General features: G+C 40.4%; 2 protein-coding genes across 3 annotated transcripts in view; one reads left to right on the top strand and one right to left on the bottom strand.

Annotated features, from left to right (window-relative positions):
* Window positions 1–6,990, bottom strand: part of gucy2f (guanylate cyclase 2F, retinal) — a 9,628-nt gene extending 2,638 nt beyond the window's left edge. Inside the window, exons 1-14 of the mRNA XM_020600384.1 lie at window positions 6,249–6,990; window positions 5,102–5,403; window positions 4,597–4,951; window positions 4,329–4,413; window positions 3,751–3,847; window positions 3,464–3,589; window positions 3,307–3,387; window positions 2,909–3,085; window positions 2,588–2,744; window positions 2,173–2,322; window positions 1,807–1,955; window positions 1,508–1,671; window positions 1,216–1,408; window positions 849–1,023 (exon numbers count right to left, since the gene is read on the bottom strand). Coding sequence (XP_020456040.1) covers window positions 849–1,023; window positions 1,216–1,408; window positions 1,508–1,671; window positions 1,807–1,955; window positions 2,173–2,322; window positions 2,588–2,744; window positions 2,909–3,085; window positions 3,307–3,387; window positions 3,464–3,589; window positions 3,751–3,847; window positions 4,329–4,413; window positions 4,597–4,951; window positions 5,102–5,403; window positions 6,249–6,990 — 2,953 coding nt within the window. The remainder of the gene's footprint in view (window positions 1–848; window positions 1,024–1,215; window positions 1,409–1,507; window positions 1,672–1,806; window positions 1,956–2,172; window positions 2,323–2,587; window positions 2,745–2,908; window positions 3,086–3,306; window positions 3,388–3,463; window positions 3,590–3,750; window positions 3,848–4,328; window positions 4,414–4,596; window positions 4,952–5,101; window positions 5,404–6,248) is intronic.
* Window positions 6,991–11,660: 4,670 nt separating this feature from the next.
* Window positions 11,661–21,429, top strand: tsku (tsukushi small leucine rich proteoglycan homolog (Xenopus laevis)). Of its 2 annotated transcripts, none has more exons than XM_020600467.1 (3): window positions 11,661–11,938; window positions 18,455–18,760; window positions 18,860–21,429. In XM_020600467.1, exons 1-3 carry the CDS (start codon window positions 11,924–11,926, stop codon window positions 19,598–19,600), a joined length of 1,062 nt encoding a protein of 353 aa, XP_020456123.1. In that variant the 5' UTR covers window positions 11,661–11,923; the 3' UTR covers window positions 19,601–21,429. The 2 variants fall into 2 exon arrangements, with proteins under 2 accessions (XP_020456123.1, XP_020456124.1); XM_020600468.1 differs by lacking the exon at window positions 11,661–11,938 and adding an exon at window positions 12,361–12,458.
* The last annotated feature ends 2,101 nt before the right edge of the window (window positions 21,430–23,530 follow it).

Genomic DNA, 23,530 nt, shown 5'->3' with positions numbered 1-23,530 from the left:
GTGCATGCTGGAGGTCCTGGTTTGATGGGGCCAACAGGACAACGTCATCTGCAAAAAGCAGAGACGAGATCCTGTGGTCCCCAAACCGGACTCCCTCCGGCCCCTGGCTGCGCCTAGAAATTCTGCCCATAAAAATAATGAACAGAGCCGGTGACAAACGGCAGCCCTGCTGGAGTCCAACATGCACTGGAAACAAGTCTGACTTACTGCCGGCGATGCGAACCAAGCTCCTGCTCTGGTCGTACAGGGACCGGGTGGCCCTTAGCAAAGGGCCGCGGACCCTGTACTCCCAGAGCACCCCCCACAGGGTGCTGCAAGGGACACGGTCGAATGCCTTCTCCAGATCCACGAAGCACATGTGGACTGGTTGGGCAAACTCCCATGAATCCTCCGCCACCCTGAAGAGGGTATAGAGCTGGTCCAGTGTTCCACGGCCAGGATGAAAACCGCATTGTTCCTCCTGAATCCGAGGTTCGACTATCGGTCGAATTCTCCTCTCCAGTACCCTGGCATAGACTTTCCTGGGGAGGCTCATAGGAAAAAATATGTTCATTTACTGAATAATGCCATTAGGAAAAAGCAGGGCTGATAATGTATCTCAGTATTTTTCTGTATTACATTTGACATACAGGAGCTGCATCTTACACACTGATCTACTGGCTGTATAGGCTTCACCATTTTGTATTGTTGTGCCGTCATCCATATTAGGCCTATATTAGTTTTTTGTTGTACCTCAGTTTATTAGTGCAACCCCAATATGTGCTCCCCTTTCTCTGTAATTTTCCTGTCTTTTTCACATGGTTAATAATTTTAAACTAAAATGTGATGATGACTTTGATCTGTCTCACCTGAGTGGATTCCTATTCGTATCCTGACGGACATGTCTGGCATGTGCCGCATACGAAAGGTTCCCACTGAACTGAGGATGTTCAGGGACATGTTGGCGATCTCAGCAGCATGCTTGTTGCCATTTCTCTTTGGCAAACCTGATGCTACCATGTAAGCATCACCAATGGTCTCCACCTGGGCATTGTCAACATATTTATCTAGTTATGGGCACGTCATTGTGTTTTTGTTCTGAATACGTAGACACAAAATTCTGTCATCATAAAGAGATATGAAGGGAAGCTTAAACTCAACATCTTCATAAGCTCCTCTCTGAACAAACTGGTAAAAAATGAGAGTTTACTATGACTACTGAGCACGCCCTCTGACCTTATAGACATCATGGTTACTGAGAACGGCGTCAAACAGGGTGTAGAGGTCATTCAGAAGGTCAACCACCTCAATGGGTTCACTGAGTGAGGAGATAGTGGTGAAACCCACAATGTCGCTGAAGTAGAGCGTCACCTGGTCGAAGTACTCCGGTTCCACTGTGCCAACAGTCTTCAGAGCCTCGGCTACAGAGCTGGACAACAGAGATTTTCAAAAAATTTACAGGAATCAGGGAACCAGTACATTTGTTCCTAAACTTAATCATAATGTGTGGGTGTGTTTGTTAACTCACGGTGGGAGCATCTCTGAGAGTAACTTCTCTGTTCTCTGTTTTTCCACCTCCAGCTCTTCTGTTCGCTCTCTGATGAGGTCCTCCAGGTTGGAGCTGTACTGCTCCAGCATCCTCAGCATGGAGTCAATAATGTTGGTCTTCTTACCCTTGTTAATAATCTTGAACTAGTAATAAAAAAAAATTGCAGAATCATTTTAAACAAAATATATAATATTCCTTCAATTGGTTAATTCTGATGTGTTAATAACTTTAGGCTATGAAAGAAAAATCCTACAGTGGTGTTTAAAAAAAAAATTTACCCTGTCAAAAATCTCATCAAATGTTGGTCTGCGGTCAGGAAGTTCGCTCCAGCACTGTTTCATCAGCTGGATACATTCCAGAGGGGCCTGGTCCGGGGCCACGGTCGGGCGGCACATTGGAGGAGGCTTCTTCACTTTACGGATGATTTCTAGTGAGAAAACGGAGGGGACACAGGAAATGTTAATCCAGTGACTAGGTATCAATATTGTGTTGCCTGTGAGCTCTTCGCATTTTCATTTCATTACAGCTACATCAAAAGTATAGTAAATATCGGTGACATGCTCCTGAAATCTACATTTCAATTGTTAAAAAAACAACTTCTGCTTCTTCTACACTCCGTCTCCTTCACTGTGAAGGGAATACACCTTCAGGTGGTAGACCCAGCATGCAGTATGGTGCCCCTCTGACCACCACCTCTTGAAGGATAATAGAAAAGCTGTACACATCTCCCTTGTAGGTCCCTTTACGAGTGCTTGCAGGATCCCTTAGAAACTCTGGCGCCAGCCAAAAGAGATCTGAGTCAAACAAAGGAAAAAGTTGCCAGTCACCACCGATTTGAATACATTTTAGCTGTGTCTTTGTGTATGTGTGCGGTATTGGACATAAAGCAAATTTTAACACAGCAGTTAAAATGTTTAAGTTGTAGATAGTATAGTTATCAGAATTTTGGAATTCTATGGATTGAAAACAGGTGGGTTCATTCTATAAAATGTGTTGTATAGTACACAAATAGGTTTAGATCTCAATGACACTATTTTCTTTTTCCAAAGTAGAGGTTACCTTGAGGCCGAGGTTTTTCTAAAGGAGCTTTCTGAGACTCCAGCAGTTCATTGAAGCCATAGTCAGTAATCTTGAGGACAAATCGCCCATCTACTACACAGTTACGAGATTTTAGTCTGCCGTGGGGAAATTCTCTGTGGTGAAGATATTTCATACCCTGAAAATACAACACAATCAACTGTTTTGAGAGTCATAAAGAGATTATCAGATAAAATATCAGTAGTTAATTCAGGTAAATTCACCTGTGGCAAACTGTGAATAAGTGGTAGGGTTGTTCTAAAAGCTACACGTTTTCATCATCTACAGCGTATTTATGTTTACCTTGATGAGGTCAAGCACGAGTGAGGACTTAAACATCCAGTCCAATTTAACATCTTCGTTCCTCAGCAGGTCCTGCAGACTGCCCCGTGAGCAGTGCTCTGTCACCACTGCAAACACAGAGCAGTCTGAAAAGAAGCCGATGAACGGACTGACATTCTCATTTCTGAGGTCCTTCATCTGAGAAAGCAGATAAAGTTGATAGAATTGTGAAAAAGCAGATTTGTCCAAAAAACCATAATACCATATACAGGCAGGCGACAAATTATCCACAGGGCATGAGGGGATCACTGAATGGTTTGGTGTGAAAATTATGTATCATATGCATAGGCCTTCACAGTCACCAGCTCACAGCCCATTTGAACATTTTTTTTTTGCACAGGTTAAGACATTTGCTCTACCTTTGTGAAAACCTTTGTGGTGCTCTGCTTCACCTCTTTGAACTGTCCCTCTGCAAATTTCTTCAACCAAACCCAGTCGCCCTTGAAGAGAAACCATGTTGCTTTAATGGGTTCAGTTTTGTTTTGAGTGTTGTCTTTCACATACAGTGTAACCTACCTCATACACAGCAACACTGGTGTTCTCAAGAGTTGCTGCCTGCACACTGTTAACAGAATGTGAGGGGTCTGCAGATTTCTCATCCAGAGCACTCTTAGACTCGTTCAGATCCTCTAAGGTGATTTTCTGTGGAACATAAAACACCAAGGTAAGATATAATAAAAATGGGTTGAACTCTTAAACATTAAATTATTTCAGGAGAATGTGAATAGAAACAATGGATTGATAGAATAATTTCTGTAAATGTAATATTATATTGATGACTGGGCAACAGTGATACTGCTTACCTTCTTGCTAAGCTGAGGATGGATAAATGTGAGATCATCTAAGGTTAGGAGGATCCGATTAGGACCTTTGACCAGCTGGATTTGTCGGAGTCGGCTCCTGCCATTGACAAGTATTCAATTTAACCAGTGGTTGTGGGTTTCCTAAGATTATCTTAAATATCATATTTGGCACAAAGAAAGCTGCTTTAGATGAGAACTATTTGAGTTTCCTATTAGCATATGGTCATCAGATTGGAAGATATAGAACAAGTCTCAGGATTTTTAAACTCAATAATTAAGTCTCCACTTTTGGAAAGGTTTACATGATTTTAGTGATATTCTAAGTACTTATGTGCTCAGTTGCCATGGTCAGGGAACTATATACAGTAGCATGGTTGAACTTCCAAGCTAAAACTCAAAAATGTGGGTGACTTTCTTCTATTTAACTATGATCTTTCTTCTCCAGAGATGATCTCTGTGTTGACTAATACTCCTTCAATCTTTCTTTTTTACTCTTAGGTATTTGCAGTACGCAGAACATCACACCATAGTTTTTAAAGGAACATACAAATTAATTTGTTTGTATTTACAGGTTTTACCTTATATAAAGACTTATGCCAACACCTCCTACAGCCAGAGCCAACACAACACCCAACACCACTATGATGTAGGTGACCTCCACACCTAAAGATAAAAACAGGTAACTTGATTGCATGGGAAGTGAGGACTGGGGGAAAAAGATAGCAAAACCAAATCAGGAACATGCCATAAAACTGTAGAACTGAGCAAACGTCCATACAAACTCTTGAGGAAACATACTCATACAAAAACATGAATTTAAACCCATGCCAAAAGGAAACACCTAACCTCCTGTGCAGATGGCATTCTTTTCAAACCAGCAGCTGGAATCAGAGGGTGGAGGAGTTCCTCCTGGAAAATTAATGGACCTCCCTGCAAAAAGAAGCACTTCAGATGTCAGATCCACCAGATAGGTCTGGTACAGCTGACTCCCCCTGTTGTCAGTGTCCAGGATGACATAGCTGGTCTTGACCTTCCCACTAGTGTCCACTCGGACCTTCTGGTTGAAGCCGCTGAATGTAGTGTTCTTTGTGAAGTAGGCTAGGTTGGAGCCTGAGAGCTGCATGCCTGCCCTCCTGGCATTATGGATGGATTTTGCCAGCAGATAGAAGCTGTTATAGATGGTCCCAAACAGTGGATTAACCTGTAAGGGTGATTGAGAGTTGTTGTTAGGGGCACAAGAGAAGTCAACTTTGATGTGCATATGGGGACCTGAGTATAGTGTTAGGACAGACTTGGGAAATAGGTGAACCTGTTCTTTAATTCCTTGTTGTGACATGCAAGTGGTTCCTACCTCCTCTGCATTTACATCTAACATCAATTCCTCACTCTTCTTGGCGGCAGTGAACGCCTCGTTGAAGGACAAAGGCTCAGAGGCCATAGTGATAGTGAGCACAGCATCGTAGGCCTCCATTAGTCTGCTGTTGTTTTGCAGGGGCAAATAAGAGATGTTGGTGTAGGGCATGCTGTACAGGAGGGTGTCATAGGGGAAAAACACATATTTCCCTGAAGTCAGACCCATTTCCTGTGCCTTGAGAAGAAAATTAGCCTGCTGCTGTCCTCCAAGCAAGACTGAGTGCATGCACATGATGATGACTGAAACAGACAAGGACAGAACACTGCAGGGATGTGATAAAGTGTGTTTTATGAGAATATGTAGCGTGACAACACTGGTGAATTCTGACATTTAAGTATTATTAGATGATTAGTGGAGAAATGTACAGTTAATCTTACTTATTCTTGGACAGATGCATTTAAAGTGACATTACCTCCATCATGTGATTATGAAGTTTTATAAATTGACTGAATGTCTAAAGCTAAACCTAAAAATTACTTAACAAAATGCAAATTGGTGTACTCTGGGGGAAGCACTGACCATGTTATTTACCATGAGGTCACTTTGATTTTTGCACCTAGCCTGTGACCTTTTTTCCATGTCAAAGCACTGACCATGTTATTTACCATGAGGCCACTGTGATTTTTGCACCTGGCCTGTGACCTTTGTTCCATGTCATTACACATCTCTCTAGTAAAAGCTGCAATTTCCATAGAAGATGTAAGTGATTGCTGTTGAAAGCAAACACATTAATTTACAGCCCTAGTTTACCTTAACCACAAGGTGAAATTTGCAGCATCATAATGACTTCTCAGTTAGTGGTGCCCTACTGAAGTGGATGCGTAAAGCTGGGATGTAAGAATATTTTTGTGGAGTAACTCAGCGTAGCTGATGGTTTGCTATTTTGCATCTCTATAGGTTGTTCATTTGTGATGCTGTATCTGTTTTTATATTACAGGTCATTTATTTCTATAAAGCCACTATTTCCATAATGGAGCCATGGTGATCTTATCCTACTTTGTGATTATCTCTCCTGGTATCACTTTAATACATCTTACAGAAGCATTTTATCACTGTAAAAGTACTATTTTCCTCATAAACTTACCCCTAATCTCTCCTGCATCCTGGATCCTTTTTAGTGTGCTCTCCACCTCTGTATCATTTAGACCAATAGATGCAACCAAGCCAATGGAAAGTCCCATACTCCTCACAGCAGTGGCCACACTTACAGCAGTATCCATCCAAATATCCTCGTTGGATGAGACTACAACAATGCTGGCCCATCTGAAGTGTTTCAAAACGATGAACAACACCTCAGTGGGAAAAGGCACTGTCCTTGCAAATGTTGGGTATCCTGTGTGTCGGTCCAGCTCATAGTTAAGACAGCCATAGGAGAAAACAGCCTTATTCCAGTTTTTGGCCAGCAGAGAAGCTGAGGTACAGTATCCGGGGTTGGTGGGACCCAAAAACACATCTGCCATCTGCTCATAGTAAATAAAAGTGGTGAGGGCTTTAGAGGTTTCACAAGACTCCTGGAGGATGATGAAATCCATTTTTAGCCCAAGATCAAGGCTGGGATCACTGTTTACCCTGCTTACAGCAAGCCTGGCAGCCACAGCAGGCTGGACCCTGTAATACAAAGGGTCACAGTTCCAAGGCCCTAACACCCCCACTTTGAATATTAAACAGCGGACACAACAAGGGAATGTCAGCACTCCTAGGAGGACCCAAAACAGAATGTTATTAAGGGGCAATGTAGTTAGAGTTGATCTGCTTTTAATTATGGCCATACATAGATGGTTGGACTCCCACAGTGCCCCTCTGAAATGAGAAGGAATATGTTGCATTGTTTTTCCAGGGTGTCCAAATTTTTGTATTCACTTTTGGCTCATCAATTACACCAATGCCACCTGCAAAACAAATGAAAATACATGTTCTGGGATTGTATCATTTAAAAACAAAAGCTTTAATGAATCAAAAACAGCTGAATTAAAACAAACAAACCACTTACCACTTCTTTGATGCCATCAGGACAGTTTTAAGGCCAGATGAGACAATTGTACAATTGTCCTGCTTTTCTGACTCCACATAATTTGTGAACTAACCACCCCACACCCTTTCCTATTAACCGCAAAGATCCACAGTGTTGCTCTGGCAAAGACACAGCCAAGTCATTGTGTTTGAATTGCAGGCTGACAGCGAAAGGCAGGGCTCATGCGCTGCGTCTGTTGCGTCTGGAGACAACTTCAGCACCCTGGAGAGCTATTTACTCCCCCAGTCAGCACTTCTAAAAGCTCCTGTATGCTTCCAAAAACAGCTCTGTTCATAAAAGTGGCCCTCAGCTTTTTAAAAAATATGTATTTCAAAAAACAAACAAACAAACAATATATATGTATATATATCAGATATTCCAAATCAAGCAAATCACGTTCAAAGATGCTCAATCTCCCTCAAAAGCCTTACTGAATAATATAAATTGGAAGCATTTGATGAGTGTCAGCTTCAGTAAAATCCTTCCAAAGTGGCCTGAGGCCAAAATGCAGGTGCTACTCATTAATCCATTGTCAGTGAGGCACAATATAAGAGGATTGACAACAGGCCTTACTCTACTCTTAAAGCTTTGTTGTCATCCAGGCTCGAGGAGCAACCAGGCCTCTTATCATCATTTGAAATACTGCTGTGTAAATTTGTCATAGATGCTTTATCTCATTAAATATAATGATAATGATATAGATAATTAAGTACATTAATAAGCTAAAATACAAAATCATAGTCTAGACCTAAACGTGTATATGACAAATATTAAGTATACAAACACGTTCTGATTTTTATTTATTTATTTATTTATTTGTCATGGAAACATCTCAGCTGTATTGCAGGAAAACAAATGAACCATGCTTTAATTGGTCTAATATGCGCACAGCAGGTCCCACAGATTAAATGAATTTGAACCCTGGTGGAGTGGGAGTAATTAAAGATAATGGAGGGCTCTCTCTGTGGATGCTACGAGTTTTGATGTGTATTGCCTGCGTCAGTCCTTTCAGCTTGTTTTTGGAAAGGCTCCACTGGTGAAACTGCCTGCCTGGAAAATGACTCCACAAACAGCCAATTGCTACAGCATCTGCCCTCAGATGACAGTAATAAATAAGAGTATGGGCTGGATCAAAGACTTATCAAAACCAGACCAGACCAGTTAGCTACTGGTAGCTTAAATGTAAAAGAAAGGCAAAAAAAACAACAAAAAAAAACAACAAACTAGGTGTTTGTTTTAGGGAATGCTAGTATAAATTACTAGATTATACAGACTTTGATATAATGTTGTAGATCATCACCACATCATTTTCAGTGACCTCTGAGGAATTGTAATTGACCCATACAGAGTAATACCAACAAAAAAGGATAAGCTATGCTTGGAATCCACAGACATGCCGTATATTCTTAAAAGCACTGCAAACTTTAACATTTTGTCTGGACAATGAGTCCACCTTTGTTGACCTGTATCCCAGCTAAGCTGATGAGCCTCTTAAATTTAACACCTTGACAGCACTGTTCTGCATTCAGGGATAGAGGACCTAAACGACAACTCAGCGCAACATCTACCCAGTGAGCAGTGAACACATCTGATGCTGCTACCCTGTATTGTGTGAAAGGAAACACAAGTAGTCTCCACAGGTTAAATAAATAAAATAAAATTAAATATTTCCCAATGTAGAATAGAAAGTTAAATCACCCAGAATGTATCAGGCTCCAACCAACCAAGACACATCTCTGTCATTATACAGTATGGAACAAGGGGGAAATATGAAATGCAGTTTGAGCAAATAAAGGAGATGAAATATGAAAGACACTCTGTGATAGACTGGCAACCTGTACAGGGTGCACCCCGTCTCTCGTCCAGTGTTGGCTGGGATTGACTTCAGCCCCCTGTGATCCTATTCGGGGAATAGGCGGTATAGATATTGGATTGATGGATGGATGGAAATATGAAAGACTATACAAGTGAAAAGTAAATGGAGACACCGGAGAAAATAATATTGGAATATCTTCAAGTCCCTTTCACTTTTAATATTGAGATTAAATTGAAATGTGCATGATGAAAGTCCTCTCAACAAAAGCAATTGCTGAGTATTGCTTATGCTACAATTGTCAGGGAGGGGTGTGTGAAGCTTCCGTGAAGGTGTGAACCCAATTAAAGAGCCAGAAAGCTGAGGCAGCAGAACAGGTTTCAATGTCTTTCTGCAAGTTAGACATGAACAGACGCAGTCTTGAGGGATCAGGCAGAGAGCAGTCCTTAGTTCACTCTGAGGTCGAAATCTCCAGCAGGGCAGCGGTGAAGGCATGGCAGAATCATACGTCGATAGAACAGGCAGGGTGTTGATCTCAGGATAGCAGTCAGGCAAGAGGGAGGAAGCTGGATCACAGGTCGGTAGAGCAGGCAGGGGTTCGGTATCAGGATCACAGTCACTAGAAAATAATACTGGAGAGTCTAAACAGGGCATAAAACAATCTGGCAGTTCCCCATAAGGTGAGGAGCTGCTATATACTGTGGTGAGCAGGTGTGAGTGATTAGGGGGCAGGTGAAACCAATGCGCATGAGATGAAGTTAGCGGGAGTTAGGGTAAGCTGGGGACAGGAAGTGGTGTCAGAATAAAATCAGGACCGGAAGCTGACGGGGCAGGATCATGACAACAATAACAGATGATAAGGTTTAATTAATATGAGGTACAGTATACGAATCTGTCATTTAAACTCACAAAATAAGATAACATTGTTTATGTGCATTAAGTTAAAAAGGATGATTGTTTTGATGAGGAAGAGTAAATACTGAATAACTAGTACTTTGAAGCTATTTTGAAGATATTTTACATAACATTCTTCCATGACAGCTAAGAAGAGCCAAGAGCTTCAGACTTTTTGTAACTTTCTTAAGCAGTAAACATTCACTACAAGTTTTGTTTTTAATTATTTGTCTGCAAAGTGTATATCCATGAATACAACTCAATATTTACTATTAACCACCCTGGGGGCATATTATACACTATAGTAGACTAATTGACAGTAAGTTTCACTGTAATAAAGGCTCAGTATGAATAACTAAAACCTAGTGATAGGCTAATCTGCATGTAATACAAAATAATAACACGTTTGCTTTAGGTAGATTATTCATTATCATGGCTTAGAAGATACTGGTCATACAGGTTATATGATTTTGTTCTTACAGACTATTATCATACTTTGCATTTTGTCTGCCTGTGCTCTTATCTTATCTTTACAGCCTTGAAGAATCCCAGACACTACAACATGCAAGACAACTGTGTGTGAGTACAAGTTGCTATATGCGTAACACCAAATGACATGTCAAAATAGGTTCCCCTTACTGTTTAGTGTGTGACATGTTTTTATTTGAGAGAAATGAATAATTATGCTCCTTTTTCATGCTCTTCAGAGTGAATGTGAGTTGAAGCTGCTGTACAGTATGAACACAATGTCTGCAGGCAGAGATAGAGTGCAGTGGGCCCTCAGCATTGTGTGAGCAGCACAGTTTCGCTATTGTATATGACCTCCAATACTATCATGTGGAAGAGTTCTCCCAGGCCCTAACCTTGGTGCCATCTAGAGGATATAGTGTAAGGAGTGGTGCATGCTGTGTTTTGCACTGAGATAGAGGGAATCAACTTTATGCATCAGGGAATCATTTGATTTACCTAACTCCTGTCTAGACTAGGTATTGCAAATGTCCTACATTTCCAAGTAACTTCTCCTCATAACTTACTCTAGCCAAATGATCTCTTGTTTTTCAGAGAAAATGAATTTATTTAAACCTGCAGGATTGTCTATGCAATGGTTGCCTACCACACTAAACGCTCGTTTTTGCATAAAACCAGGATGGAACTTAGAGAACAACAGGAAAGGTCTGGGTTTCCGTTCACATTAATTCTCTTATCAGACTCATCGTGTTATGAAAATCATGTCAGAGGAAACAGACCACCGCCTTGTTGCGCAACGCCGTAAATCAACTTCTCTTTTCTTGTGGGTTTGTTTGCTGTGTCTCCACTAGAGGGCGCACCGACAGGCTGCGTCAATAGCCTACATTACAAAAACAGAGGCCGGAAGTTAAACCTTTACAAATAAAAGCGTAATATCTCCCAAGGGAGCAAGTCGTGATTATGTAGTTACGTTAAATATAGGTCTGTTATTATGCAAAACTCGCTGAGATAGCTTCAGTGCAAATTAGCTGTATGAAAACAACGTTGTGGTGTAAAGTTGTGATTTTGCTAGTCTATGTTCCACCACCTGACCTGCATCACATTAAAAGCATCATGAAAACAGCAGCCTATGCAACAAGATCATAACTCTACTAACTTAACATTAACACAGCTACAACATTTATATCATTCATCAATCATATTTAACTCCCAACATTTGCTTAAACGGTTCGCTAATGGTTTAAGTTAAGTCGCTAGCAAATGATAAAGTTAGCATTTGAGGCATTTTGTTTTGGAAATCATTGACAGGGTGTGCTCTTATTTAACTGGTGGGCTTAACAGTGCTAAAACGAACCGAAGCCACTGGGAAGGACTTTACGGGATGGGAACAGACGAGAGTCCCCCAGTGTTTCCAGCTCCTGACAGTTTAATGTGGCGGAGCAGACACACGGAGGGATCTGCGGAGCTCATGTAGACCAGCAGCCAGACAAACCACCGGGACACAGCAGCACCGCAGGGGTCTGGAAAAATGCAGGCGGTGAAGTGAAAAACGACCGAAAAGCAGACTGTCGGGATGAACGGCACCAAAGTAAGTTAGTCGGAGCATATGCTAACGAGAAAAGTAATTAAAGAATGAGCGTTTTTTTCATTCTTTTACGTCTCCTCTTCTGTTACAAATCTTCGCCTCTTAGCAGCGTAACGTTAGTCTCGGACAGAGAAAAGCAGCACACCAGTGACTCTGTGGTCAGATCAGATTTCACGTTTGCCTCTGTGTTTAAGAAACCGCCCCTGGTGTCCCAAATCCCGACTCAAGTGACCAGACTCTTGTGTGCCGTTATCGCAAATTATTCAGGGAAAGGAAACAACAACTTTACGGAGTGTGAAAACTCTTGTGAATGATGTGCACAGATGTGGCGTGGAGTTGTGACTGACAGCTTAAGTGGGCGGGGTCGAGAGTTACTGTAGCTGTGGTATTAATACAGGGCACTTAGAGACAGATGCGTGGTGATTGCTTTATATCCGAAAAGGATTCGGTAGAGGTCTCTGCTCCCCGGTTTGCCACGTACAGCTGCAAGAAATTTGATCTGCAGAAGTGTCCATAACCTACAGTGAGTGCATATGCACCTCTTAACTCCAGGGCATGGCATTGTAGTTTACTTATATGCAGTTGGTCAGACCTTTATAATAGAGAAGGTGAAAAGGTAAGAAACTGTGGAAATTGGCACAACAGTTATAAAGCTAGAAGGAAGAGCTCTTCAAGGGTTATTTGGTTGCTGTAAAAGACATCTGCTGACTTGATAATAGAAACTGTCAATCAGTACTGAAAGTGCGGCATTCACAGTATTCTGTTAAAGTAAAACCAGCTGAATATAATTATGTGTTTAATGTGCTCAATATGCAGCAGAATATTCCTTCTTGGTGTTACATAAGCATTTTATATGGTTGGATTATTATTATTGATGGATTACTAACAAAGGTAAGCAGCATGTGTATGTTGTAGCTGGTGGAGGCGAAGCTACTCTTGAGTAATTTAATGTATAATAATGGGTTTCAGGCTTAATGTTGTGAGACAAATAGCCTATACTGGAGACAAAAGAACAATATATTCCCTCTGAAAGATAAAAGTAGCTCAGATTTGTGCTGAAGTACTGTTTTTGTGTAATACTTAGACACCACACAGTCTGGGAGCTTTCTTATGCTCCTCTGTTAAATTATTTTAAATTTACAGTGAAGTTAACCTATCATACCAGACTTACTCAGTAAGAAAGGTGGTAATTATATGCAGACCATTCATTTAGCTAAACCTCCGGTGAATCTTCCAACATTTTTCTGAAATATCACCTGTTTGTTAGACTTTGGTTCTTCTTACCATTGCTAACTCTGAGAGACGAGACAGTCCAAGTAACTTCAAAACAGTGCTGATTTATTCAAAGGATCACAGGTAAAATTAACATTACACGCTCAGGTATCTTGCACCTCCAAACTGCTCGCAGGCAGATGAAAGATGAAAGACCCTGAACCCAACAGGCCTGTACATTATATCCCTTCGGTTGGGCTAGCCCCATACTACACAGAAACGTCAACCGAGACGTCTCTGTTGCCAGCTTTGCAGCTGGTCATAGCAGTAGTGAAAACATGAAGCAAATCAATGTGTGTGTCTGTTGGTTAAGTGGTGTGTAACTAAAAACATTCTCACAACCTCTAGTAACATGTCGTGATATTAAACATAAGAACATATTATGGCTAAGGCTACAGTTATACACGTCATAATAATAATATTAAACATCCTGTCTGCTGACAGTCATCAACTCTTCTATCTAGTTATTCTTGACCAGATGTACCCTGTAGAAACTCATAAGTATGACTAAGCATTTAACAGTCTAACTAGACATCCTATCTCCACTAAACATTTCTAATACATAAAGTATCTATCCAGTTTCTATCTGACTAAAAATATCTAACATGTTCAAGCTTTGAACAAATTGTACTTGATGGATATTCTCTGTCTCTTTGCATGTAAATGTATTTATTCACCATAATTGTAGACCTGCTAATTGTTTTAAAACTCCTAAGTACCATCTATTTAATTTAAACTCCCTGCCTCCTCCTCAGTGCCATGCACTAATTTGGCTTAAAAGGATTAGCGTGGCATCTGCTTTCTAATTACACAGTTATCAGCCTTCAACTTGAAGATTGAATCTGGAGAGAGAGGTCTCGGTGACATCACTGAACAAACAGAGCAAATTTGATGTGACATATAAGCAAATAAATTAGGTAAATATTAGGTATGCTCACTCTTGCTTCTGTTTTAAATGTGCAATTTGTAACATTTTTGCATTTAGATAAAGGAAACCCAGCTGGGCAAAATCTTTTATTTGACTTGAGATAAGAATATTGCTTGTGTGCAAGAAAATGGTGCTTTTGACACATTACGTCATTTGCTTACAGTGATAACACACTCCTGTAATTTGATTATCACAGCATTCTGCAAATGTCAGCACATAGTTGTGAGGTGGTAAGTTAGAATATAGTAAAAAAAGAAAAAGTAATCACCACTGTATTCATTAGCTGGAGGTCCTTGGTGTAAATAATTAAATACCACTAATGGCTGGCAACTAATGGTCAGAAGGCAGCGGAGGTTGTTGTGGTGCTTGCCTGGGATAAAAAGGTGTGAAAAGAGCTCTGAAAGTGAGGGACTGTTGTGATTTCACAAGTCTATGCCAATTGCCCACTCAGGGGGCCCAGGAGATTCACACCTCTAAGGCTGGATTCACACAGACATTTGCCCTATGTTAAAACAACACCAGTGAGTGGCCGCTTGTGTTGTTTCTTGTTCAGTGAGACAATGAAAGTTAATCAGGGAAGTCTGGTTGGAGGAACTAATTTATGGCTTTATAAAGGCCTTTCAAATGCCAAAACACAGCACAGTGGTTTGACACTGATAACTCTGGCAGTTATCAGTGTCAAAGTTTTATCTTTGGTCATGATGAACTCAAGTTAAACTGCATATGTTTCATGTCACAAAGTAATTCACCAGGAATTTGTCTGTGTGGATACAGCCCAGTGCCGTTGCAGTTGGGTAATGAGTTAGAATGTGCCTGATTTGAAGCCAGTGCCAGAAGCAGTTTGCTGTAATCTGAGATTTACTGGGGAAAGGTTGAGAGAAACACCTGGTGCAGGAAATCCACAATCCTTGCTGAAGCAAGAGACAAGCAAAGGAATGGGAGGAGAGATGGGTGAACGTGGCTGCAACCCCTCAGACGTGATGAACTGCTGAAGATCAGTGCTGTAGATGTAAAAATAAACATATGACCACTGTTTTATTGGCAGTTTCCCATGTTTAGTCTGCATATGGGCCTGTAGTTTGCTTGAGTTGAAACAAAACTTGTAATTGGAGAGGACCAATGATATGATTGCTTGCTATTGAAACTGTAAGTATAAAGTTAATTTCCAAAATGCTGTCCATGCAATTTGGGCACAAGCAGCTGTATCTTTATTACACAGAGAATTCAGTCTTCAGTTCATTCACCAAGTTTTTCTCTGTCCTTTATGTGGTTCATTCCATTGGTGGACTATTTCACTATTTCCCTTCTAAGGAGCTCAACTAGAAAAAAAAAACTTGTTAAATTTTAATCAGTGAGTGAAGGATTTGTGTATTCAGCTTAGTGTGATAGTCATAAAACTGCAGTGAAGGGACTCTGGCCTTCAGGACCTTTCTGGTGCAAAGAGAAGGTTTCACCCTCTGCATGTTTGTGTAACGTGTCCTTGGGTTTAGTTGAAAGGTGACTTAAATCAAATGTATAACTGTCATTAATAGTAAAGAAATCGAATAGTTAGAAAACAACACTAATAACATATTCATAGTGTTGTACCCGGTACGTTTTACCATACTGACTCTGAGAGACGAGACAGTCCAAGTAACTACAAAACAGTGCTGATTTATTCCATGAACACAGGTAAAAATTAACATTACACACTCAGGTATCTTGCACCTCCAAACTGCAGCAGGCAGATGTAAGATGAAAGACCCTGAACCCACCAGGCCTATACATTATATCCCCTCGGTTGGGCTAGCCCCATACTACACAGAAACGTCAACCGAGACGTCTCTGGTGCCAGCTTTGCAGCTGGTCATAGCAGTAGTCAAAACATGAAGCAAATCAATGTGTGTGTCTGTTGGTTAAGTGGTGTGTAGCTAAAAACATTCTCACGACCTCTAGTAACATGTCGTGACTGAACATAAGAACATATTATGGCTAAGGCTACAGTTATACACGTCATAATAATAATATTAAACATCCTGTCTGCTGACAGTCATCAACTCTTCTCTCTAGTTATCCTTGACTAGATACACCCTGTAGAAACTCATAAGCATGACTAAGCATTTAACAGTCTAACTAGCCATCCTATCTCCACTAAACATTTCTAATACATAAAGTATCTATCTGACTAAAAATACCTAACAATAGACATTAAAAATACAGCATTCTGTGTATCTACCACAGATTCAGTGGACAGAGTGAAATGGGATCATTCACTCCATTACATGTACATTCCTGCACTATCAGCATGAGAAGCAGCCAGAACTAAAAAGAAGTTCAGGGGTCAAAACAAGAACACTGCACAGAGGTGAACAGCTAAGTCCAAGTACAGCACACTTTGAGCCGTGATAATCAGCCTGCATACTATGCAGCTATAAGCTCATCCACTTACATAATTCAGGGTGAAAAACTTTACCCCAGTTCGTCACTGAGTGTGACTGCATAACTATAAAGACAGATGGAATGTAAAACAGGCAGATCATACAGCACTAGTTTTTAACCACTTTTTGCCAGAACATTTACGCAAATGCAATTTCTTACCCTCCACTTCCTTTAAATGTTGAGCATTTTGGGTGAATTGTGTTGTCACTCAGGAGCAAATACCTTTAAGAATATGAGAAAAACAAGCACGAGTGCTACAATTCTTTATAAGATTGTGTCTTGACTGCAAGTTTGACTTCAGCTTTAAATGCATTTATAAGGGTGTAATATAATTTCTCACACAGCGTTAATGCTGTAAAACTGTTGTAGATTTAACATGTGCGTGCGACTTCACCATGACTGTTCATTTCTACCACTTGCGCAACCCTGTACCTTTGTGTAGCTTACATAGCATGTTTGTTTGTGTGTGCTTGTACGTGTCACTTAAGTTGAAACGGATGAGAGCTATTCAGCTGTTAGTCAGTCGTCGACTGCATGGAGAGGTGCCTGGCAACACACGAGCGATGGTATGAGAGGTTTTTTTGTTTAATATCTCTGGTGTGGATTTTACAGTATATGTATATTGTTTTTACAGTATATACTACATTATATATTGATTGATTTTTTGATTTGATTGATTTATTTATTCTTTCAAACATGCAGAACAGAACAAATGAACAAATGACATTTTGTGAATATGCAAGCCTTTTTTCATATGATAGTATAATCTCACAATGAAAAACGGTTTCTGATTTTTTTTTTTTTTGCATGAATGCACTGAGGATAAGGCAATGAGCTCAAAAGTGTGCACATCGATTTTTTTATTCATTTGTTTTTATTAAGTTTAAGATTGTCAGGTCCGCTCGGCGCGACCTGCCTCTCTTGCACTACTCAACTTACCGAACGTGCATACCCCGTAACTGACCGATAGTCGTGGTATGTGTTGCACGTCGTTTGACTTCCACACTGACAGTTCCTGTGCTGTGGATCTCTCTTTATGTTTTTTCCGTGAGGTTAGCTAGACGTTATTTTTTGTTATCCACACTGACAGTTCCTGTGCTGTGGATCTCTCTTTATGTTTTTTCCGTGAGGTTAGCTAGACGTTATTTTTTGTTATCCACACTGACAGTTCCTGTGCTGTGGATCTCTCTTTATGTTTTTTCCGTGAGGTTAGCTAGACGTTATTTTTTGTTATCCACACTGACAGTTCCTGTGCTGTGGATTTCCGTTTTCGTTCGCCTATCCTCCTGGTTAGCTTGTCTGTTCCCCTGTCCATCCTGATCCTGCTCCTCTCCTGGTTCCAACCGTTAGTCTGCTCTATTCACCCGTTCGCCCTGGTCACCTCCACCGTCTCTGCTTTACTTTGCTTATATATGTTCATGGCCCTTGTTATGTTGTTACTTTGTGTTTTTGTTCCATTAAACCACCTTTTCTTAACTAGCACCTGGGTCAGAACACTTGAGTCCTACAGTAGTTCTCCCTCACCCTCCTGGTGAGGGGGACTAACCATAACAAAGATGGAGCAGAGAAATTTTTAGGGCCCCAATTTATTACACACTCTACATTATTACAACTATGCATACTTCTTGTAGTGAGTAAACTAAAAATGGGCAAATGAACTCTTTGATTTGAATTATGTAACGTCTGTTGGGAAGCCGAGAGGTAGAAACAAGGGCTACTTAAGTAAAATAAACTTAAAATCTTCACAATGCTTAACAAATATCATGAAGATAGCATTTGAACAAAGGTATCCATAACCAAGGTAATTATTTCCTGAAGCTCATTTGAATATTATGTGGTTCTCATACATTTGTTTTTATTTCAGTGGGTGTGCCAAATGTAAATATTTGTTTTCTTTCCAGATAATAATGGCACTCCTCCTGTGTCTGTTGATGTTGGCAAGTGCTCAGCCCAGCGCTGTGAAGAACTGTCACCCTGGGTGCCGCTGTGAGGTGGAAAGCTTTGGCCTGTTCGACAGCTTTAGCCTGACCAGCGTGGACTGTCAAGGGCTGGGACCCACCATCACTATGCCCATCCCTATCCCACTGGACACTTCCCACCTGGACCTGTCCTCCAACAGCATGGGCCCGCTCAGTGACATCATGCTAGCTGGTCCAGGCTACACCACCCTTGTTAGCTTGGACCTCAGCAGCAATCATATAACAAAGGTCAGTGGTTGGAGGAACTCGTATCAACAGTTTGATGTAACCTGATGCTGATCAAATGTTGATTTTATAATCAATAATCATAGTTAATCTTATTTTCAGGTAAGCCCCAATGCCTTTTCCAAGCTGCGTTACCTGGAGACTCTGGACCTGAGCCACAACAACCTGGAAAGGCTTTCCCCAAGCTGCTTCTCTGGTCTTCCTCTTGCTGATGTTGACCTCAGCTACAACAGCTTCCAGGAATTTGACATGGGCATATTTGCTACTAAAATTAATGGTGAACCTGTCCGCGTGGATCTCTCACATAACAAGCTCATGTCTGTTTCCACAAGTTTTCATGGAAGAGTATCACACATTCAAACCCTAACTCTGTCAGCAAACCAACTGTCAAGTGTTCCAAGACTGGCAGGACATCCACTGAGGTACCTCAGTCTGGATGGTAACCCCATCACGCAGATCAAGGTCGGAGACTTTGCTCAGCTAAAGGGTCTGGTTTATCTGTCCATCAGTGGCCTCCAGGAGCTTCGGGAAGTTGAGCCTTACAGCTTTAAGAGCCTCCAGAGCCTCCAGGTTCTGGATCTATCAAACAACCCCAAGCTGGAGACTCTGAGCCCTGCTGTTTTTAGTGGACTGGACTCCCTGCAGGAGCTGAATTTGTCCAGCTCTGGTGTGGTGTCCTTGCCAAATAACATGCTAACCCACCTGCCCAGTATTAAGAGTATTACATTGGGAAGAAACATCAACTGCTGGAGGACCCAGAAACAGGGGCAGTTTCACCGGCAGCTGGGGCAGGCCCAAAGCAATGATGTGCTCAACTGTAATATGGAGGGCATCATGCTGTGAGACTGTGTCTGATGCCAGAGTTGTGCCTTATTTGCCTTGATATGCAAAACACCTTTTTGTATTACTCTCACTCAGTTACCTCAAGGTAAAACCTTGGAATATGTCTTAAAGACTTCATGAAGTCTTGACACAAATGCTGTTAATTTTAGAAAAACAATGACAAAATGTACAGCATTTTACATAGAGCAATTTCTTTTACATCTTAATATACATCATCATCAAAACTGATAGATAACCTTTCATGAATTCAAAACCTTAAGTAATTTCTGTACATTCATATAAAGTGGGACCATATTAAAAGCTATTTGCACTCATTCCACATTTGACCATAATATCCACACTGAGGAATATACAGAATATGAAGGTACACACGCCGTGTTGAATGTTGGGGATCGGGGGCACCATTTTGGGAGGAGGCGCTGTATTTACCTGTATACATTCTTGTTTTATTTGGCAAAAAGGTTGCTTTAATCGTTTAGATCTCACTATGTTCAGCTCAGTTCAGGAGCTAACGTTAGCTAGCAGCTGCTGGCAGATAACACAAAGACTGCAGATGAATAAATTCCTATCCTCCTCTGTGCTCAGACTGAATACTAAAGTGGATGTTTGGATGAGGCTGAAGCATCCGCTACTGTGTGTAGCTGTATGGGATAGTATTTATTATTTAAATTAGCTTACAGATGTACTGTATGTAGTGTACATATACATATATCTATGAAGGATAATGAGCACGATGCTCCCAAAATGGCACACAAATTCAACATGGCATGATTGCAACTTCACATTCTCTATTTTATGGCTAATGACCACAAAATATTTTTAATTTGACTTTGAACGTGATCTTATTATTGAGGAATATTACAGGAATAGTTCAACATATTGGGCTTTCTAGAAGAGAGTTAAGTGAAAAGATTGATTACACTCTCATATCTGTTTGTTCAATGTGAAATTAGCACCAGTAGCTGGTTAGCTTAGCACAGCGGTTTTTCTAGGAATATAAGAACTGAGAACCTGTCTGTATAAACCATGTTTACACTGAGCTAAGCTAGCTGGATGCTGGTCGTAGCTTAATATTAGCCATACATGCATGAGAGCAGTATCATCTTTTGTAAGAAAGCTAATATGCATATTTTGAAAACTGTCAAGATGTTCAATCCAAGGACCAGAATTATTTTATTTCCCTGAGTGGGAAATTTACAGTAAAGACTAAAAAAATGTAGTTGAGAGCGAACATGTTTTCTGTTACACCACACACAAAATGACCATTTCAATACTTGAATTTTTTTGTCTATGAACACCAGCCCAAATCTGACATACCGTCCACTGTGTTTGGACAATTTATCATCATAATCACTAAGTTTGATTTACAGCCTTTGAAATTGGGTTACATGCAGCCTTTGACACGATGCTCACTGATCTGTGTTAAGTTTGATTACACAACAAGCTAAGCAGGAGTAAACAAGCTACTGTATGTTGTCTCAAGCTGAAGACGACATATGATCAGTGAAGTATGGTGAGTCCAAGAATTGTTGATGTTTAAGCAACTACCGACACTGTACCTTAGCGTTCCTGTGGTTTTTCTACTAAGACAATCAGCCTCCAGACTGCATATTAGGTTTTGGGAATATTAGCAGTCTATAACAGTTTGGGGATCTTTAGTGCTTTGGTTTAGAATTTTTTATAAGAAATCCACTGTTTCAGTTGGTTGAATTGAAAGTCAAATGAACCCACTCTTGTGCGTAGAGATTTATATTTGTATACTGTTTGTAACTATGTTGTAGATACATTTATATATCTATGACTCATATGTGTAATAAATTGACTGTTTGAACACCTTTGGTGTCAATTAATGCTGTTATTAAGGTTCTTTGTAACTTAAAATAGCAACAGTTAAGTTGTATCAGCGAATGAGCATAATCACAAACAGCCACATACAGGGAAAAGCAAAAGTGTCACAAATTTTTTTTCTGGAAATCCTCGTTTTCACAGCAGTCTGTGAATTGTTTCAGTGTACTGACTCATCAGGGTGTGTCTCTACAGGACAAGAGGAAAGTCTAGGTTTACCCTCACAACACTTTCTTCACTTTTTACAGCTCATGAAACATGCTGTGTATAAAGCTTTGTCTTTAAGCATAATAAAATGGTCAGGCACGCCAGTGTTTGGCAGGTTACTGTGCTACACTAGACTGGTAACCAGTAACTGGTGACTGGGAAGGAGACACGTAGAGAAAGGAGAGAAAAGCAGAAAGAGCCAGATTTCAGTCACGGAAGCTTACTGATCACTTGTGTGTGTCTTTTTGTTCCTTCAACCTTCAGGACATACAAATACAATGAAGACAGTCCGACTAAACCAGGGCTTTTCACAGATTGCATCAGAGTGGGATTATATGTGTTACTCCCTGAAAACTGAATTTGAGAATATATTGGGTAGGTCTTTAGACAACACAGTAGTTCCTCTAGTTGTCTTGTGTTTGAGTCTGTTTACGTCTGTTTATATGTGAATATGACTTTATTTTCTTGGTGGGTGGGAGGCTGCTGGAACCCCCAGTGGGTTGACCCTAATGCAGAAAACACTTCCAGATGTTTGTGTGTGTGTGTGTGTGTGTGTGTGTGTTTTCCTCCTGAAGCACTGGCATGTTGAGACCTAAGGAAGCCAGCATTCACCAGAATGAATGAAACAGTCTTTTGGTTGCTTTGGTCCCACTGTTGTAGCTCAGCGCTACATGTACGTATGTACATAATAACCAGCTTAAATTTTGATTGTTTGAAGTGAAATATATAAATAAAATTTCCTCCAGAATCATGAAATGTCAGTGAAAATCAGAGCAAAAACATCACCAGAAAGCTATGCTGAACGAAGGTCATATCACATGTCTCTTTATATTTCAGTTTGATCCTAACAGTGTTCCTCTGTCTAGTCTGGGACATGCACAGATGCACAAATGTGTTGACATCTTTATGATACATTTAGACCAGTACATGTGCACAGATTTTGTGCAAACACAATTTGCAAGGGCACTTGATGTTTTATAGGTTTACAGTTTACCCTGATGAATTCACAAAGGAATATAATGACATTTATTTGAAATATGGTGCCAAACGGCTGCCTTTACAGAGACAGAACATTCTGTGAAAGTACAGAAACAGACATTCAAATACGCCTGCAGAACACTTACGATGTGGAAACTTCATGTTTTTATTTTTTATGATAACTTTTTTTGATTTGAAGCATCATTTCAAAAATACAGTTATTTCTCCAAATAACTGCCAGTTATAAGAAAAGAAGGCAGTAATCAGGAGAACAAGAGACCTTTTCAGGTTGCTCAGGTTGCTTGTGGATAAAACTGGGTCAACAGAAATGCTGAGCGAGTGAGCGAGCCATGTTTTCCAGTTTTTTCAGCTGAACTGATATCTGGGGAAAAAGTTTTTGAAATGGAAAGAGGATCTTAAACAACATAATTTACATTTATTATTAAAACAGTTTGCGTGCACTGTTTGAGTGGGACCTGAGTAAAGAAAACAAAAGGTAATTCCTCCTTTGCAGTAGTCTGGCTCTAAGATGTAATTACTTCAAAGCATAGAGAAGCTTTGAGAAGAATATAATTATTTCAGGCAAACAGAACCAGGGTGTCTTTATTAAGTACACTGTTCTCGCTTGAACACTCACCAAACAAATGTAATTTGACCTTCTCAGATAGCTCCTCCCAAGGATCAAACTATCCAAGCAGCTAATTCACTTTGACTGCACAATGAGCCCATACTGCTCTGAACACTTCAAGGTTTTACTATTTATTCTGAAAGAGGCAGTGGAATTGAAGAGTGAAATCTTAGACGCAGCTTTCTAAATCTTTTGTATAGTAATTAAGAGTTAATGAACCTGAAAATAAGTTTTTTTGACCATAATGATGAACAATGATTAATGCTCTGAAT

This window comes from Monopterus albus, unplaced genomic scaffold, assembly GCF_001952655.1.
Source record: "Monopterus albus unplaced genomic scaffold, M_albus_1.0 scaffold46.1, whole genome shotgun sequence".
In the NCBI taxonomy this organism is placed as follows: domain Eukaryota; kingdom Metazoa; phylum Chordata; class Actinopteri; order Synbranchiformes; family Synbranchidae; genus Monopterus; species Monopterus albus.
The sequence above is the reverse complement of the archived record's forward strand: the minus strand, read 5'-3'. Positions and strand labels throughout refer to the sequence as shown.